The 16597-nt window shown below is 42.7% G+C and overlaps 1 protein-coding gene across 1 annotated transcript in view; it reads left to right on the top strand.

The window, feature by feature from the left end:
* LOC310786958 (CUB and sushi domain-containing protein 3-like) overlaps window positions 1-16597 on the top strand; it is a gene marked incomplete at its 3' end in the record, with an annotated part of 313431 nt that overhangs the window by 158510 nt on the left and 138324 nt on the right. The window contains exons 20-24 of the mRNA XM_083648289.1: window positions 253-379; window positions 6326-6528; window positions 9612-9803; window positions 14760-14898; window positions 16186-16373. Of these exons, the coding sequence (XP_083504415.1) occupies window positions 253-379; window positions 6326-6528; window positions 9612-9803; window positions 14760-14898; window positions 16186-16373 (849 nt within the window). The remainder of the gene's footprint in view (window positions 1-252; window positions 380-6325; window positions 6529-9611; window positions 9804-14759; window positions 14899-16185; window positions 16374-16597) is intronic.

Raw genomic sequence — 16597 nt, forward strand, 5'->3', positions numbered from 1 at the left:
CTGGGGGTAGTGCTATCAGTAACTGGCCATTTTTGGCCATTTATTCGGCCATAATGATGACCTCATTTAAATATCCGGCCTGTCACCGTCTGGTCGGGAACCTTGCCGTTACCCGTGCCAAACATGAATGCTGTCAGGCTGACGTTGGCCAAGAAAATGGAAACAGCGATACCGAGATACATAGGCTTGCTCATTTATGTGTAAGATTCGAGGTTTTCACCGATCAGTATTTGTGTGTATGTGTGTTTGCAGCGGAGTGTGGTGGCAGTTTCAAGGGTGAGTCCACAGGGCGCATCCTCTCGCCTGGGTATCCCTTCCCTTACGACAACAACCTAAGATGCACCTGGACCATTGAGGTCAACTCTGGCAACATCGTCAGGTAGCTCACAAGTCACTGATATGTTAGTCTCTCAAGACAGACATGTTGGCTCCTGCAATTTACAAATGCTCCCTCCTACCCGCCTGTACTTCAGCAGCTCTCAAAGTTGCTCAAAAAATAAGGTGGGATATCCGGTACAAAATAAGGTGGGATATTCGCTCATTTCCCCACTTCTGTGTCCCCTGTGCAGTCGCTTAATAGCTCAGTCTGGAAAACAAATGAGAGGAATCCTAGCTAGCTGCTGAGCATAAATGGAAATTGGACAAGCTATTTTCATTTATTTTACTGGATATATTTATTTTCATGAACGTGTCGCGAATACCATTAAACTACTTCCTCTGTCCACATTTTAATGGGTGGAAGTACAGACTGTCTCTGGAGCATTTAAAGATTGTGGAGGAGATAGACTGGCTTGAGAGACTACTGATGTATTGAAATTAAATATTTAAATCTATTCATGCATATAGTATGGATGAAAAACAATATGATCTTTTTTTCTTTTCTTTTTTACCTAAGTCCAAACCATTCATAACATTTCATTAATTTTACATTAAATGACTATACTACTGTATTAGCTAACCTATCGTTCATTTTGTGATAAAAGCACCAGATTTTTCAGATATGTCTATAGATATATTCTGAACAAAACTGGATATTGGGGCATTGCAAATTTGCCCCCTGGTGGCCGTCGCAGACATTTTTCAAAATGGCCACCATCAATTTGTCTACATTTCCCATCCCATTGGACCCACATGCAATACCAGACATAATATAGATCCTAGTAAGCTTGAGAACCAAATAAAAAATAGTAATTCAAAATCATATGGACTTTTACAATATAATTGGTCATTTCATTATGTGTGCACATACTGTATATAGGCCTATTAGTGTGGCTATTGTTCATTTAGTGTTAAAAGTGCCAAATTTGGCACAGAAATAGCTTAATAATAAATAACATTAACTCATTGAGTGCCAGCCACTTTTGGAGAACGGACGCTCCCAGTGCCAGAGTTTCAGAGCTTTTTTCAGTGATTTCTCGAGGCCCCCAGAATATGTAAGGGATAATGTATATTGAGGCGGTGATTACGGGGGAAATAATGACCGACAGGTGGATTGAGCCCGACGCGTAGCTCCAATCGTTCACCTGAAGGTCATTATTTCCCAGTAATCACCGCCTCAATATACATTATCCCGCTTAGAACACGGCCTACAACTAAATCATTCAATAATCTGACAAAAATAATTATTCAAATATATTTTTTAATAGCGTTTTCAACGACAAAGCGGTTTCATTCGTAATTGGCACACAAGACACCACAGCTGCAACTGGTTGGCCTAATTAGTAGTGGCTTGCTGACAAAAGGCTCTTATCAACTGATTAATCCAGGTGTGGCAGAGCAGCGGTCGGTTGTCGAGAAATAATGACCGGTGAATATTGTTGATTGACCAATCAGAATCGAGTATTCAAGAGAGCCGTGTTCTAATGTGTGATATTACTATGTAAACACTGAACATGCAAAAAGAACGATGAGACTCTCTTCTATCATCAGCTAAAACAGGTTTATTGATATAATTTTCCGTTCTTTAGTTATCAGCCGGAGAAGATAGCTTGATTTAACCAAAAACAGCCGTTTTTTTCTAGAAGCTGAGATAATGACCCTTTTGTGAAATTAAACATTTCAAACACATCACTGACTCTGAAGCTAATTTTCTGATGTAGTCACACCTCAAAAATAATTTCCTTCAATAAAACAGTGAAGGCCAGGGAATTTTGTTTGGCAGAATAATACTTTTTAGCTGCAACCAGCAGCGCTGGCCCCTGCGTGCGCTGCTGGTTGCAGGTTCTTGCTGGTCTTGATTTGCTGCTGGTGGGCATCGGATATTCTGGCTTGCGTTTGCCAATCCTGTCCTGCTGTCTGGGTCAGTGTTGTGTGCTGCTCTGCATGCCTCCCCTCCCACCCCTCAACTGCTCACTCCTCCTCCGTATGGGAGTGTCTCTGGTGGCTCTCTGCTGAGTTTGCTGTGCACAGTGAAGGGTGCGCGACATCCAGCTTTTTTACAGCGTTCCGCGTGTGTTTGTCACCGGCTCCCATGCTTCCAGTTGAGAATAATAACAACTCCACGGCTGATCATGCGGATGGGCTGTCGCAGCGGACACGGAGGAGCTCAATTGTGGGAGCAGATTGGCTGCTGCAGGCACAGCTAACGTTATGCTCCATGCATATCGATGCATACGGATGCGATGCGATTTCCGTTTCCCCAACGACTTCTTCTCTGTTTTTCTCTGCCTTTCTGTAATCTGGAGAGCACTGTCGCCACCTAAGGGTTCTGTAAAATAGGTTATAGACCTCCAATAGCTACAATATTTGTACAGGAGTGCAGAAGGCTTTGATCGACGTCCCACCGTCAAAAAACGCATTGGACGTCGAAAGACGTCCTTGGCACTCAATGAGTTAATGCACAACAAGTAATTAAGTAATTCAAGAATGACAGTAAATGACATTAAATACACTTACTCTTTGATGCACGCACACTTAACATCAGAAAAGGACTTCAAACAATCTTACTAAGGCAATTGGAGCTTGGACTAGGTTTTCAGGACATGTGGTCGATTGTCATCAAGGACTGAATGGCTGCCCTTGAAGAGTGGGGTCCTACTAATATTGGGTGCTACTGAAGGGTGGCCAATCTGCCTGATTAAAAGTCTATAAACTAAAATAATTCCAACAGCAGAACTTGCTGGCCTTTTGTACAATAATGAAGTGACCAATTACTTTGTAAATCCATAAAAGTCCATATCATTTTGAAAGAGTATTTTTATTTGGTTCTCAGGCTTACTAGGATCTATATTATGTCTGGTATTGCATGTGGGTCCAATGGGATAGGAAATGTTGACAAACCAGTGGTCGCCATTTTGAAAAATGCCTGCCATGGCCACCAGGGGGTGATGGCCCAATATCCAGTTTTGTTCAGAGAATGGCCCCTATCGTTGCATCGGCGCAGTTTCTAGGCCGAGCGGCAGGCGCAGATCAAAGCAGTGGGCGTGGAAAGGCGCACTTGATATCGTCGTGCTGGCGCTAGATGCAGCCCAAAGCATTACAACCACGCCTTTTAGGCGTAAAATTATGCACCGTCATGCTCATTGGATAAGTGCAATAAACGAATCGCACGCTTGCCTTTTTAGCTCCAATTCCAGTGATCCCGCAAAACCAGACGAAAGCCAAACGCTCTGCCCCCCCCCCCCCTCCCTTCATCCAGCCTGTCTGTCTGCATTATAGGCTATTATTCCATATTATTATGCTTCTCAAACCAATCTAACTGCAGTTTCAATACTGCAAGCATGTAAATACGCTACACTATAGCAAGATCAAAGTGAAAATAATGTACTAAACGCATCAGCTAGAAAAATATAGCCTATTAGATTGGTGAAAGTTTGTCCAGAAAGATATCGTTTTCTCTCCCCTGCTGCAGGTAGAATGATGCACATCAATATACCCTACATTATGTAAAGTCATTGCATAAATGTGTTTTTATTGTAAAACTAAATGTGGAGTAGGGCGAAGTTATTGGAGCGCACATCACAGTATAGCAGATGACAGTAGAAGCTTCCGAAGCGCGTTCCGCTGTCACTTACCTAAATCACGTTAAATCCACACAGGGTATATATAGGCTCAAGAGGACATATATGTTTCACATAGGGTGGTGTTTCATTTCATGTTTTATTTGGTCCAATATTGAAATGTTCGACAATTGCAGGTTGTCTTACCATTACACATTATTTTAGATCTACCTTTTATATCTATTTCGGCTCTATTTAGTAGCGAAATGGAGGACCCAATTGCATGCTGGGAGTGGACATTCACAGGCAGTAAACTTACAACTGCTATTTCCTATGGGAAGCTGGGTGCTGCTATGTGTTGTGTCTGTTTGAGCGAGGGAGTCAGAGAGAGAGAGAGAAGGGTGACTCAGAGGCAGAAGAGCACTGGCGCACTGAATAGGCCTGGTTTCAGAGAGAGACAGAGAAGGGTGACAGGGGAGAGGCACAAGTGCACTGGCGCAGTGAATAGGCCTGGTTTTCAAAGGCGCAAAGCGCTAAATTTAAGGCAGGTGCCAAGATATCAGTACGCCGAGATTTAAGGCCGACACGCCCACTTTGGCCCATTCTGGGACTGCGCCACGCCCATTCGGCCTAAAGCGCATTTGGCAGCGTAAAGCCATATTGATATCGTCCCAAAACAGGCGCAAGGCACGTTTTTTTGCGGTTAAGGCCCGTTTTAGTGCCGAAGGCCTGTGGGAGAATAGGGCCCTATATCTATAAACACATCTGTAAAATGTGGTGCTTCTATTACAAAATGAACGATTGGTCTCATATGTTGAGCTATGGCTGGAAGCCCTTTTGAAAAATGGTCATACAAATGCCAATCTGCAATGCCCCAATATCCAGATGTCTTCTACATATATTAAGCTATTTTCTGTGCCAAATTGGCACTTTTATCACAAAACAAACAATAGTCACACAAATAGGCCTGTAATGTACACGTCTGCCATGGCCACCAGGGGGAAAATTTGCGATGCCCCAATATCCAGTTTTGTTCAGAATATATCTATGAACATATCTGCAAAATCTGGTGCTTTTATCACAAAATGAACGATTGGTCTCATACGTTGAGCTACGGCTGGCAGCCATTTTGGAAAATGGTAATAAAAATGCCAATCTGCAATGCCCCAATATCCAGATACCTTCTACATTAAGCTATTTATGTGCCAAATTTGGCACTTTTATCACAAAACGAACAATAGACACAGGCCTGTAATGTACACACATAATATAATGAAATTATCAATCAATCAATTACTAATTTTGAATGAATATTTTTATTAGGTTCTCAGGCTTGTGATGCCGTTTTGTGCGAGGAATGAGCTATGATAACTGAGGACTGATGACTGACGAGTGATGCCGTATTGTGCGATGACTGACGTGTGAGGAGTGAAACAGTAATGCAGGAAGAATGACAGTGTTTTTTCGTGTGAGGACTGAAGGTGTTTCAGAGCAGACCCGATACGGTTTACTAGGAGACACAAGAACTGACAACACTTAGACTGAGGAATGATAGCCAATACTCACGCTACAAACACGCTATATTTTTTAATCTTCTGCCTAGGCATTTTTTTTATATAAAATAATAATAACGATTAATCGATAATTGATCATAAATTTTCCCGATGATCGATTACGGACATTTCTTCAAATGCCCATCCCTAGTTGCTACATGGGTTTTCCCTTTGACTTTAATTTAATCTGGTTTCAGATTATGTCAAACAGCAGCTATTTTGCTTGCCTCCTGGTGAGCAATTTCTTTAGTATAAAGCCCCTTATGGAACTTTTAGCTGGTTATGAAACAGTCTCAATTTAATACTGATACCTATCACAGTACCTACATCAGCAAATAAGACCCATCAGCGAGAATATTGGCCGCTTCTAATATATACTTATCAATCTAAATCCCTGTGCGCAGGTTGGGACAGTGGAAGGAGGCTCAGTGTTCAGGCCAGGCTCGGAGAAGCTGTGCCTGGCCTGCCGCGGCTCAGCTGGCCTGCTGGTGACAGCGTGAGGATGCTGTTCAGGAAATACAGTCTTCATTCTGGGAAAACTACTGTTTTTGTCCACAGGGGCCGCTACTGTAAAATTAACACAAGATTAAAGTTCTATGTAGCTGCTTTAATTTGGAGAAATTGCACAAGTAAACACATCCCACTGAAATGAATTCAACTGAACTTGAGTAAATCCAACTGCCAAATGAAGCTGAGTTCAACTCTGTCCCACTGATTGGAAGTAACAAACTGACTTGACTTGACTCTTAACTGATTCGACTTGAACTGAACCGGACCGGACCAAACAAACTGAACTAAGCCGAGGTGACAGCCTCCCTTGTCTCCCTCTCCCAGTCTCCAGTTCCTGGCGTTCGACACAGAGGCGTCCCATGACATCCTGAAGGTGTGGGACGGGCCTCTGGAGAACGAGATGTCTCTGAAGGAGGTGAGTGGCTCGCTGCTGCCCGAGGGGATCCACTCCACCCTCAACCTCGTCACCATTCAGTTCGAGACCGACTTCTACATCACCAAGTCCGGCTTCACCATCGACTTCTCCAGTGAGTTTTCCTCTTTCCTTCCAAGGAGGTGAAGTAGATCCATGGTGTGTTTGCTCGTACTGTAACTTGAAAAATGATTCGGAAAAATAATGTTGAATTGTAAATAGGGATGCACCGATTGCGATTTTGTTGGCCGATTCCGATTTCCGATTTTTGAATAGTCTGACTTGCCGATACCGATTTTTGCCGATTCCGATTTTTTTTCTAAGAACAATAATTGGCGGGTTATTTTTTTACTTTTTTACTTTGCTTTAATAGAAAATTAACATTCATGTCACATTTCTTATCATTTGCATGAGTTAGGACGATCTCACTCAAAAACATCTCAAAATAAAAGTGTTCCAGGTTACTGGACAGAGCTTTTCTTTTTTGTGTAAATACAATGAATATAAAACAATAAATTCCAGTATATCCCACAGCTATCATGCATTTACTTTTCCAAAAGAAAAAAGGTGCAACAGAACAGGGGCTTCAGATGGAAAGTAGCCTATGGCTAAATCTGTTACAAAGCATATCTTCCCCTATGGGGTTTAATGTTTTTTTGTATATGTCCCTACCAAATAAACTAATAAAATAAAATAAATAAACGTCAAAATGTTATCCATGGACAAGGAGTTTATAGCCTATAGCTCTGGAGCCCAGAGACCTTCGAAGCCATGCCCACTCTACAGTTGTGGATTTGGCTGTTATTGAGTAGCCTAGATGAGGAAATGAGTTTGAGTTGACTCCGTTTGAATATCGTAGTTTACACACACACAGAGCGCGTTTTTTTTAATCCGCCATTCGAAAAAAAATCATCTTGCACACTGGTCCGATGCGTTTTATTATTATGTTCGTCGTTCTATTCGCAATACGAAACACAAGTCCTCTCCTGGCTGTATCCACGTTACAACGTGAGTCGTGACTGACAGATAGCAGCAGCAGCAGCAGGCAGCGGTGAAGTGGACGCTGGTCGGGGAAGAGCTGGTGAGGTGAAGCGAGCCGCTCAGACTGGAGTGGACTCCAACCTACCCTGCCCCTCCGCGGCTCCACACCGACGAAGACATGCTGTGGCATGTGTGTAGTGGCAGCTTTTGTTTTGGCTGCAACTCATCCGTCTCTGTCTCGCTGCTTTTGGGTGCGCGCACGTCACTTGAAAATCGGCTCACAGAATAGTCACTGTTTCTAAGTTAAGTTATCCTTTATTTATCCCATTGGGGAAATTCATCCTCTGCATTTGACCCATCCTCTACTAGGAACCTTCCTAGAACTAGGAGCAGTGGGCAGCCACTCTATCTATGCAAAGAGAATGTGATAGTTTATTTATTTATTTGATCTCATGTTAATCTCTCATTATTTCCTCATATGGCACAGATTATTTCAGGTAATGAACATGGGTGTTGTAACTACCAGTGGCGAACCGTCAGGGCCTTCTAGGTATTCACTAGAAGGTATTCACCTTAGGTATTCACTGACTAGAATACCTTCTAGGTATTCCCCCTAATAAATTATTTGTATTTGTTATTTATTAGTTTTTATTCACTGAAATTGTTCAGATCTTGGACTCACTTTGTTTCAGCAAATATGGGGTTTTAAATATTTGGACCAGCCTCCACCGGCAAATGGTATTGATTGACAGCAACCCTTCGCGAAGACCGACTCTTGTCATGACATGAGGATGACAATTTTGATGACAGGTGTCTTAACCAATCAGAATATCATTTAGTTGTGGCGTTAGCCAATCACAATTAGTTGAGTTGTGGGTGGGATATGTCGAGGGATTCGCGAATCCAAGCCAACCAGGAGACGAGAGACGGACGACAAGGAGGAGTTTATGATGATGTGGTTGTGATGAGGAAATGCCGCATAGAAGGCATTATACAGAATGTATAATGTATGCAAGGTAGACGCCCTAAGAAAACAGCGTGTCTTCCAGCATTAGCATCTTACCTCGGTCCACTGTGGATTTCTCATTATCTGCAAGTCAGGAAGTTACGAAATTGAAGTATAGTAGCTTTTAATTCTAATATCTATTCAGCCCATGTTGATCTCTCAGTATTTGCTGTAATCTTTAGCCACGACTGGATGAGCTATCTCACATTCCACCACTGCGGGTCTCACACCTCATCGACTCAGCCACTCATGATGTTGCTAGATTTATTTTATTTGCTATTCAGCCAGTGTGATCCATTGCACACATACATGATCTGTGACTGACTGCACCTGATCATAGCTGGTGTTGAAGTCAGAGATGTGTGTCTAAAGAGCGTGTTAGCTTATGACTAGCTAGTTTTATAGGAGCGAAACAAAAATCACTATCCAAGAGGTAAATAAGAAAGAATGACAACACATCCCCTGAGTTCAGTGCATAGTGTTCAAATACATTATTCATATAGGTAGTTTAATGTGGTGTTGCACGTAAACGTACAACTGTTTTAAAAGGGTTTGCAGTACTGTGATTATTATTTTTTATATTAATTTGTTGTTAAACACTAATTCTAGGGGTCTACAAAGTCAGACTCCTCTTCCTTGTCACGCAGCAGTTGTGTTAAGTGTCAGTGTGAGGTTTTTTCCTCACAGATATTCAATATTATTGATTGATTATCCATCCATTATCCCCATTATATATTGTCCTCATTGATTTGGTAATCAATCACCTGATTCCATGTACTGTATGATTGTTTTTTTTCTTCCAATCATGTGATGTCATTCGTTCTTGTTTAATTCCACATCGTTGCCTCTAGTTTTGCTCGATGTATTTGATGTATTTGACTTTGAAAACAGAAAAGCAAAATAGCAGCAACATCAAAAGAAGAATAAGCAATATACATAAGTGAGTCAGGTGTCTTAATAAAGTCTATGGAGAGAGGAACAGTTGAAGAGTCCCTCAGAGTCTTGTTGCCCTGGGCCGCTTGGCAGCTGTGCTTTAGGAAAACACTGCAGGATTTTAAATGCTGATATCAGCCAGTAATCTGTTCTTTTCTATAACTGTCTTAGAGCTCCAGCTCCAGCTTGACAGCTGTCTACTGCATGATATGAAATTCTGTGTGTGTGTGTGTGTGTGTGTGTGTGTGTGTGTGTGTGCGTGTGCGCCCGCCCTTCAGGTTCGCTTGCGACAGCCTGCAGAGATCCTGGCATCCCCATGAATGGCAGTCGCGTGGGGGAGGGGCGGGAGCCGGCTGAGTCAGTCACCTTCTCCTGTGATGCAGGATACGAACTGCAGGGGGAGAGCAGCATCACCTGCATCCAAGTGGAAAATAGATACTACTGGCAACCCAGCCCACCAAGCTGCATCGGTGAGAGAGAGAGAGAGAGAGAAGGAGGGAGATACCAGGGATGAGAGTGACAGAGAGAGATAGGGAGAAGAGGAGGGAGATATTGGAGATGAGAGTGACAGAGAGAGAGAAGGAGGGAGATAATCGGGGTGAGAGTGACAGAGAGAGATAGGGAGAAGAGGAGGGATATATTGGGGATGAGTGACAGAGAGAGAGAGAGAGATGGCGAGCGGAAGAGAGAGGCAGGCAGAGAGTTTTTCTATTAACTGGCTGCAGCAGACACCATAATTCTCATGGATGTCGTATGTGTGGGGTAAACAGAGCACTTCAGATGTCAGTCGTTGCCAACTCTGACGTGACCAAATCCACTTCTGTGGACAGTGGAGGACTGAGCACCCCGAGGTCACACAGCACAGTGTCTCAGTGCAGCTCAACTACTAATTACGTAACAATACAATTAGAACTAATCACCCTAAGTAGTTCCCAAGAAACCTGCTTTAGACGTTCTTGAGTGCTGGCCAACTGCAGGATCACATGACTCAGCGTAATGAAATGACATAATTGTACATTTGACAACTTGATGTGATTATTATATATATATAAATCCTCTAAATCCCTCGCTGTTTTTAAAACAAGCCTTAAAACCCACCTGTTCCGCTCTGCTTTTTATTAGCTCGGAGCTTTTAGCTGTTTTTAGCTTGTTTTTATTTTATTTTATTTTAATTTATTTATTTTACTATTTTAGCTACTGTAAAGCACCTTGAGATTTGTTTTACATTTTAAAGTGTGCTATATAAATTAAAGCCATTATTATTATTATTATTATTATATATAATATATAATAATATATATATATATATACATATATATAATATATATGATATAATATATATATATATATACATATATATATAGGACGAATCAGCGTGACGTCACTTGCCACCCAGAAATGCGGAACTCCGCGGCAGTTAATAGTATGAGTTGTGCCAAAAAAACGTTAATGTCTCAAAAACTATACATCACATCGCTTATATTTTGACATTTTGAGTGAGAGCACAATTACCTCAAGTGTTTGATCTATAATATATGCATGTCGTGTTAAAGTTGTGTGAACTGTCGCAGTTTTTAAAATGTAAACAGAGTTAGCCGGCTAGAGTCAGACATTCAAGCCTCGCGCCACTTGGGCTCCATAGGGTTCCATTGCCGTTGCCACCCAGTGAGTTTGTTTACCAAAATGGTGCTCAGCTGATCCCTCATATTCATATATATATATATACAGTATATATATATTTTTTTTTATATATGCAGAGTTGCGCATTTCTGGGTGGCAAGTGCTGAAATTAGCTGGCTTACTCATCTCTATTGTGGAATTGATCATAAATTTTCCCGATGATCGATTACGGACATTTCTTCAAATGCCCATCCCTACAGTAGTTGCTACATGGGTTTTCCCTTTGACTTTAATTTAATCTGGTTTCAGATTATGTCAAACAGCAGCTATTTTGCTTGCCTCCTGGTGAGCAATTTCTTTAGTATAAAGCCCCTTATGGAACTTTTAGCTGGTTATGAAACAGTCTCAATTTAATACTGATACCTATCACAGTACCTACATCAGCAAATAAGACCCATCAGCGAGAATATTGGCCGCTTCTAATATATACTTATCAATCTAAATCCCTGTGCGCAGGTTGGGACAGTGGAAGGAGGCTCAGTGTTCAGGCCAGGCTCGGAGAAGCTGTGCCTGGCCTGCCGCGGCTCAGCTGGCCTGCTGGTGACAGCGTGAGGATGCTGTTCAGGAAATACAGTCTTCATTCTGGGAAAACTACTGTTTTTGTCCACAGGGGCCGCTACTGTAAAATTAACACAAGATTAAAGTTCTATGTAGCTGCTTTAATTTGGAGAAATTGCACAAGTAAACACATCCCACTGAAATGAATTCAACTGAACTTGAGTAAATCCAACTGCCAAATGAAGCTGAGTTCAACTCTGTCCCACTGATACATCACATCGCTTATATTTTGACATTTTGAGTGAGAGCACAATTACCTCAAGTGTTTGATCTATAATATATGCATGTCGTGTTAAAGTTGTGTGAACTGTCGCAGTTTTTAAAATGTAAACAGAGTTAGCCGGCTAGAGTCAGACATTCAAGCCTCGCGCCACTTGGGCTCCATAGGGTTCCATTGCCGTTGCCACCCAGTGAGTTTGTTTACCAAAATGGTGCTCAGCTGATCCCTCATATTCATATATATATATATACAGTATATATATATATTTTTTTTATATATGCAGAGTTGCGCATTTCTGGGTGGCAAGTGCTGAAATTAGCTGGCTTACTCATCTCTATTGTGGAAACATGTCACTCAAGGATTGTGTGTGTGTCTGTGTTGGGGGGGTTAAGTAGTATTGGAGAGTTCTAGCTCCATAGATACCGTCGGTCTGTGTGGGAACGCCCACAAAATGTCACTACGGCTGGCGCGCGAGACTAGACTGTGTGTGTGGGGGGTGGGGGGGCTGCGGCGGCTCTACACTACAAGATTGGGGATTCTAGAGCAGGTAGGCTTCATAGACGTCTGTGCAGATGTACGTTTACTGCGGTGGTTAACTCCGCGATCCTGTCTGCCTGCGCTGGGCTAGCAACTGAATGCTAACTATGCTGAATAGGGAGAATGGGAGGATTTCCCCCATGCTGACCCATTGACCCACGTGTCAATGATGTGATGACTACATGATGATATGATCTGACAACGGGAATCTGATTTGTGTTATGGGGGGAAAAAAGGCAATTGTAGGCAAGGTTTAGGGGAGTAACGTCATGGTAATGCTAATGCCTTAGAATTAACTACTGTAGTTACCAATATTGGTAGCAAGCTAGAGTAGCTAGTCACTGCTACAGTAGGTAAATCAACAGCTGTTTAAACAAATCTGTGAAGCGTTGTGTTGTTAAAGTCCCTGGAAACCAAAATCCACAAAAGCCTTCTAACTATTAAATTTAGGGTCTTATGTGAGTAATTGTGTGCCTCAGAAAAGAGAGAGAATTACTTTCAACCCTAACCCCAAAAATCTACACTTTTCTACAAGGTCTGGATTTCCATTTCCTCATTGAAGAGAGCGAATGCACTTATAAGATTTAATCGAATCACACGCACGCACGCACGCATGCACACACACACTGACACACAGTAGCGCTGTGCACTCGCAGCGCAGCGGCGAGTGTGTCCGCCGAGCAACGCGCGAACACACACACACTCCATCTCTCTTTCCTTCTCTCTCTCTCCTTATCTCTCTCTCGCTCTCCGTCAACGGAGAGAGAGGTCTCCTCCGAGCAGGTCTCCTCCGAGAGAGAGAGAGAGAGGAAAAGACCTGCTGCAGACGGGACATGCCCACACAGTCCGCGGAAGAAAATATACTCTAAAATCTAATTGATTGTCATGACTTTTGCCATGACTGTCAAACCTAAATTTATATACTTTGCGACGTTCATCATCGTTCAAATTTGGCTGGTGGCTTAATAACATAGGTTCCTGTGATGTGATGAACTCAAAATGCTAAATAATAAAAAAATATTTCTGGTTTCCAGGGACTTTAAGCAACAAAAGCACCAGATGATGTTGGTTATGATAGCAATGAAATACATTTCTTACTCAAATTGAGTAACATGTCTTCTTGACTCCTACTTGGATAAGAACCGTAGTATATAAAGCTATCTAGTTCAAATTAACTGGCGGATAGGAAAAAATTACAATAAACAGCAGAATAACTCAAAAACTTAAAGGACGGCTTTCCCGTGGGGAATATGAATATATATTAAATCTCACGCCCCTAAGGTTTTCGAATCCGTTGAAATTTTTGAAATTGGTTGTTCACAGCCAGAGCTATCAACCATCTCTCACATATTTTTTGGCCCAGCCGACGCGTTTTACGTCAGATGGGCCAAGAACGCCTTGCGGAAGTCGAGCACCTATGAACTACACTACTTGTGGGCCTGTGCCGCCATGGTCCCACCTCTAGAGGTCCTCCACGCCCCTTCAGAGGTCTTGAAGAAAAACAAAAGGCAGCCATCTTTTTCCACCGCCTAGCCTACGGTAGCTAATGTTAGCTTCCCATAGCTCCTTGCAAAGAGACCATATCTCGGGAACGGAAGCACATACAGACACGGGACTGGCGGCATTGGAAAGCTCGTCAAATTTTACATCTAGTAGAAGGTGCGTTGAAGTAACGAAATCAACGCTGAGCAATGTACCCGTTTTTACACATTTTTACATGAAATAGTTACAACATCAGATGCTCCTAACTCCTAGGAAAATGCCTTAAAATGCACGATTTTTTTTTTATGAAGACATCTCCCGACATATATACTACCGTTTAAATTTGGTGCAATTTGGAGGCAATTTTTTTTTGTTATTATTATTCTTCTCATAATGTTTTTATGTCGAAGCCTTCTTCTTCTTCTTCTTTGAGTTTAATGGCGGTTGGCAAACCTATATGTGCATTACCGCCACCTACTGGAGTTTGATATCAGCCAAATGCCTGAGGGGTGGGCGTGGAATCTAAGGCCACGCGAGCCCAGTGCATTGTGGGAACTGTAGGATTTTGGCTCCCTGCTCCCGCCCCTCCCCCCCACCAGCCCCCCCACCCCACACAGAGCGGATTTTGGTTGATAGCTCAGGCTGTGAACAACCAATTTCAAAAATTTCAACGGATTCGAAAACCTTAGGGGCGTGAGATTTAATATATATTCATATTCCCCACGGGAAAGCCGTCCTTAAATTCCAATGAATTAGAATTAAAAGCTTAAAAGATCTTCAAGTGCTCAGTCCTTGCCTGCACAAGTATTCAGGACAGAATCCAGTTCGACCACAGGAGCTGGCAACAGTCCAAGCACATAAAGAATATACTTTAGAATCTCGGTAATTACTCTGTACAATTATTTCTAAATGTCCTTCTTTTTCATATTTCCCATCTTTCTCTCTCAAGCTCCGTGTGGCGGGAATGTGACAGGATCTTCAGGATTCATCCTGTCTCCCAACTACCCACACCCCTACCCGCACAGCAAAGACTGTGACTGGCTGATCGCTGTCCACTCGGACTATGTCATTTCCTTGGCTTTCATCAGGTAATGTGTTCATGGGGATTCTCTCTCTTTTTTTTCCTCTCTATATTTTTTCCCAGATTTCTTTTTATTTTTTATCATTTTTATCCCCCATTAGTGCTAATTTAATTTATTTATCCTGGTTGCTGCTCCACCCTCTGCCAATCTGGGGGGAGCCGAAACTGGCTCCATGCTTCCTCCGAGACATGGGCAGTTAGCCAGCCGCTTCTTTTCACCTGACAGGGGAAGCTTCACCGGTAGGACATAGCACGTGGGAGGATCACGCTATTCCAACGAGTTCCCCTCCCTCCGAACAGGCGCCCCGAACGACCAGAGGGGGCACCACTTCAGCGACCAGGATATTGCATGTTTTGGTGAGGGGTTCCTATATGAAGGAAACCCCCAGGGGGCATGGGGACAACATGCAAACTCCACACAGAAAGGCCCTTTTGACGACCCCACCCGGGCGGTGGGCACTCGAGGACATGCGGACGGGCACGCACTCCTTCAGGGATCACAGTGTCCCAGGTGGGAATCAAACCCAGGACCTTCTAGCTGTGAGGCGACAGCGCTTACCACTGCACCACCGTGCCCCGGCCCGCTCTCTTTGACTGAATGACTGTTGATGAATATTAAGGTGGCCCCCTCTCTTTGCCTGAATGACTTGATGAATATTAATTCCATAGTCATTTCATGAAGGCGTGGAGAAACCAAGGTGAATGCGCTCTCCCTCTTCTGGAGGTGAAGGACATGCAGCGTGTTTCTTTTCAGACTTTGTCCTTCAAAACAAACATCTAATAGAGTTAGCGAAATGCTACTTTCTCCCTTAGGAATGCAAAATGAAAGTATGAAGTTATGATTTTAAATTGGAGTTGCCTTGATCTAACTAAAATGCAATTATCTCCAAGCGATTTACATTTTTGTCATAAACCAAGCTCATTATTTTGAAAACAAACGCTCCTCTCTCACTGCGGCATGTGATTTGATATACAGTGCAACAATATGAAACGATCTTTTCACACTGCATTGCCGTTGCCGCCTGGGAAGATTTTGTGCCACTGCAGTGTCACAACAATTTAGTCTCTTTCTCACCTCTTGGGGGAGATATCTTTTTTTTATCTCTTTGTCTGGAGATTGCAAAGCGAATCGCTGGCCATGAATCACTCCTAGCACTGCGGTGCACACGCACAATTTAAAACCCCTAATGCAGTCTAAATCTCTCACACAATCTGTACAATCTGGTACTTAAGACTTGGTAAAACTAATCACTGTTTTACTTCTCATTTGTCTGATTGTTTGCACTTGTCACAGCTTCAGCATTGAGCCCAACTATGACTTCATGTATATCTACGATGGGCCAGACAGCAACACACATCTGATTGGCAGCTTCCAAGACAGCAAACTTCCCGAGAAGATTGAGAGCACTTCCAACTTCATGTACCTGGCGTTCCGTAGCGACGGCTCTGTGAGCTACACCGGCTTCCATATGGAATACAAAGGTACTGGGATTCTCTATGCATTTGCATAGAATATCATTATGCATGTTGGCAAATAAAGAGTTGACTTTTCTCATGTTGCAGCAGTGGGATTTAGTTGAATTAGCGAATAGGCTTTTTGATGTATGCCACACAGCTGCTTCCTCTGATGGGGATGCCAGATCAGAATCAGAATCACTTTTATTGCCACAGTATTTGCAAGTTACATACAAGGAATTTGTCTTAGT

The sequence above is a fragment of the Poromitra crassiceps genome (assembly GCF_964638095.1).
Source record: "Poromitra crassiceps genome assembly, chromosome: 12".
Taxonomy (NCBI): Eukaryota; Metazoa; Chordata; class Actinopteri; order Beryciformes; family Melamphaidae; genus Poromitra; species Poromitra crassiceps.